General features: G+C 46.0%; 1 protein-coding gene across 1 annotated transcript; it reads left to right on the top strand.

The window, feature by feature from the left end:
• Positions 1-378: 378 nt before the first annotated feature.
• LOC109740262 (uncharacterized) lies at positions 379-2197 on the top strand. Its single transcript, XM_020299300.4, has 5 exons — positions 379-527; positions 660-780; positions 869-972; positions 1646-1777; positions 1900-2197. Exons 1-5 carry the CDS (start codon positions 525-527, stop codon positions 1924-1926), a joined length of 387 nt encoding a protein of 128 aa, XP_020154889.1. The 5' UTR covers positions 379-524; the 3' UTR covers positions 1927-2197.
• The last annotated feature ends 1484 nt before the right edge of the window (positions 2198-3681 follow it).

Genomic DNA, 3681 nt, shown 5'->3' with positions numbered 1-3681 from the left:
GAGAATTTCTGAGAAAGCACATGGGCCGAAGGGACTCAAAATATCAGCCAGAAAAAAAAAGAGTCATGAACTCAACTAAATCAGCCATGAAAAAATGCACCGGGGCAATTGCTTTTTTCCTGACAATAATCAGATAATAAGATGCACTCTGGCTTTCTTTTCTCTAAGGAAAAAAAAGAGATTCCTCGCGTAGCCAGAGGAAAGGAAAAAAGCCGAACGGACTCAAAAATATCAGCCACGATGGCGGCGCGACAAAGGGCTGGACGTTCATTGACGGCCCTTGGCAGCCAAGGAAAAGGAGCGAAGACCGAAACACACAAACGGGGAAAGGAAGAATCACGAAGACAATCGCAGCCGTCGAAACCACCCGCCCCACGGGCTATATGAGGCCACCACAGGCCCGCGATAAACCCTAGCTCCATTCACCCGCCCCCCGAAAGCCCTAGCGCCAAGCTCCCCCACCCGCGGCGGCCGCCTCCTCCCCCTCCTCCCCGCGCCTCCAAGCCGACCAACCCGTCGGGAAAATGGTAACGAGCCCTCTCCTCCTCCTTCTCCCGACTCCGTCCTCGACTCCGCCCGTTCCGCCGTCGCGGATCGAGCCGAGCCCCGCCGCGCCCGTGCTGACCGTCGGTTGTTGTTTCTTTGGGGGTGCTTTGCAGAGTCAGGAGACGGTCAACCCCAAGGCCTACCCGCTGGCGGACTCGCAGCTGACGATAACGATCCTCGACCTCGTCCAGCAGGCCGCCAACTACAAGCAGCTCAAGAAGGGCGCCAACGAAGGTGACCAATCCCTAGCAGTGCGCCTTAGTTGTTTCTGTTGATTTCAATCCCTGTGATCTGAATTTATGTGTTTTTTGTTTTCCCCCAGCGACCAAGACTCTCAACAGGGGAATATCGGAGTTCGTGGTGATGGCAGCTGACACGGAGCCGCTGGAAATCCTCCTCCACCTCCCGTTGCTCGCGGAGGACAAGGTATAAATTCTGTCCTTATACTGCATCTTATTGCTGTAAATTTGTATGCTGTAGCTTGCGTGGTGTGGTTATAGCGAGACCGTGTAATGTTTTTTTAGTTTAATAAAGCTCGTAATACTGTGCTGTGTGGTGGTTATCAGAATATATGATGTGCTCGTAATACTGCATACTCTATGGTTACCAGTCTGCTATGATTGGAAGTTTGAGTATGCTTACTCTGACAAGAGGTTTGCTCATGCGAGCAGTTTTAAGGACTGTGTATGTGGACCTGCTCTTGAAACTGTTTGTATCAGCACACAGCTGCTGGAAGAACTCTTAAGGCTTTATGTGAAAAAAATCATGTCTTTTAACAGCAGTACTTCAATTTTGTTTCTTTAGTGGCTTGTTGCATCCTTTTACATTGGTACTTCATCAGTCATTCAGGCAGAGTTCAGTGTACCTGTTGATAGTTTGATACTCAGCCTTGCAAATCTCATTGCAGTGGAGCTGATTCGCTGTTGTGCATTAATCTTGACATTTATGTGTTGTATATGTTTCATCCCATGATTTAACCGTTTGCTACTTAATCTTTTGCATCTTCCTTTTGTTTTTGCACATGGATGAATAATGTTTATTTGTGTTTGTGACAATGGATGAAAGTAAACTTATTGAACTCATCTGTTGTATGATGCAGAATGTGCCATATGTCTTTGTCCCTTCAAAGCAAGCCCTTGGGCGTGCTTGTGGAGTGACTAGGCCGGTCATTGCTTGCTCAGTGACCAGCAACGAGGGTAGCCAGCTGAAACAGCCCATTCAGAGTCTTAAGGTGATCCTTTCTGCCACATCTTCTGATATCTGCTGATTTTCTATACAGCCGCCTTATTGTTTTACCCTAGTGTGTACCCTTTCTCTGAAAATTAACCCTGTTTTAAATTTTGTGAATCACAGGATGCTATCGAGAAGCTTCTCATATGATTTATCAAGACCTTTCAGTGTGATGGGCCTCTGCGACACAGTTTTTCAGAGGCTTGGACTGGTGATGGTGTCTTGTCTACTAGGTCTTTGTGTTTTTTCAGCTATATTTTGCAAGACTGTTATGTTAAATCATGCTGCCATTATGTCGTCATCTTATATTTGTGACTTGTGTAATCCATAAGACACATGTGTCATGGCAGTTGAATTTTCTCCCTAGACTCAACAAATGTTGTAATGGGTAATGGTTTATGAGTTTGAGAATTGGGAACTAGCTGCTTGCGTGCGATTGCTCGTGTTGTGGATTATCTTTGTGCTTGTTCTGCTCAGTCTAAGCTTTGCTATTGCTGTCTGTGTCAAATCCAGAAGGGTCTTATTTGGATTCTACAACCTGTGAATTGGAACTTATTCCTATTTCCTTGGTAGGTTCCTACCGTTTTGGTTTGCTCTCATCCTGAAGGAATTCTGTTGGTCTGTATTATGAGTAATGGCTGTAATGACGTCCCATGGCCGATGGTTATGGATTGCTGTTAGATTTCAGAGGCATGAAGCCGACCCCTACGACTAATAAATGGGGGAATGTTTTTTTAGCTCATCTAGCAGACCCCCAAGACCTTTATATTTTCAAAAAATAGATTTATATCTCTGAAATATTTTCTTTCTTGCCTATTGACGATGAGGCCAGTACTTTCGCCGCCTTCTAGCTTCCTAACCCCCCACTTAGTTGTCCACCTCGACAACTTCATTGAGAATGTCGGCCTGGATGTCGACAACGACAAGGAGCGGTTCCGTCTCAGCAGAGAGCTTGGTCCGTGCTCCTCTGCCCCCCGACGCCATGGAGCCGACAAGGTCCCATTTCCCTCTCTTGCCTTTCTTCTCCTCTCTATGTGGCTGGCCCCGCGCTTGCCCTTGGTTCGGTTTCCACGATTTGCTCTTCTTCCCTCTCCCTGATGTGGTTTCCTTCCTCCTCTGCCCCCCGACGCCATGGAGCCGACGTCTAAGGTCCCCTTTCCCTCTCTTGCCTTTCTTCTCCTCTCTATGTGGCTGCCCCGCGCTTGCCCTTGGTTCGGTTTCGACGATTTGCTCTTCTTCCCTCTCCCTGATGTGGTTTCCTTCCTCATGAAGGAGCACAAGACACCGTTGTGTGGTGTGCACGCTGATTGAGCATCACCGGCTAGTTCGTCGGTGTGAGGCCAACCACAACTGCGACAGTGAGTGTCCTTCCATCTCACCTGCCATCCTGCATACACGGGGTGTGTGTGTATGTGTGTGTGTTGCTTTTCTGAGGCCGAAGATGAGCAACCTAGCCTACGGACCAACGTGGTCGGCTTCCTCTTGCCTTGCTCGCCAATTATTTGGGCTAATTTGTGTAGAGTTAATGGACGGACACATGCTAAGGAATTGTGCTCTATAAAGTATGTTAAGTTTTGAAAATGTTTTGTATTCTTTATATGATTTGTGTGGTAAATTTATATGATTTTAGCTATGGTCTACTGCTTGGTTCATTTTGCCATCATGCATGTATGAGTTGCCCGCTCATTTTTCATATGATGTAAAACATCTTTTTTTTAAATTGCCATGTGAACATCACATTTATTTCTGAATTTGCCATCAATGATTTATAGCATTTGTCATGTCTCCATTTTTTTATATGGGAAAATTGCCATGATTTTTGAGTGAAAAAATAGCTTTGTTCATTTGCGATGCATCATATATTTTTTTGTGTGTCTCAAAATTTTACCCGTTTCAACATTTTGC

This window comes from Aegilops tauschii, chromosome 4 (genome assembly GCF_002575655.3).
Source record: "Aegilops tauschii subsp. strangulata cultivar AL8/78 chromosome 4, Aet v6.0, whole genome shotgun sequence".
NCBI classification, from domain to species: domain Eukaryota; kingdom Viridiplantae; phylum Streptophyta; class Magnoliopsida; order Poales; family Poaceae; genus Aegilops; species Aegilops tauschii.
Note: the sequence above shows the minus strand (reverse complement) of the source record. Positions and strands in the feature narration are given on the sequence as shown.

Coding starts and splice junctions, on each gene's coding strand:
- LOC109740262 (XM_020299300.4), top strand. Junction 781..868: donor CAAGAAGGGCGCCAACGAAG/GTGACCAATCCC, acceptor GTTTTCCCCCAG/CGACCAAGACTCTCAACAGG. Junction 973..1,645: donor CGTTGCTCGCGGAGGACAAG/GTATAAATTCTG, acceptor TGTATGATGCAG/AATGTGCCATATGTCTTTGT.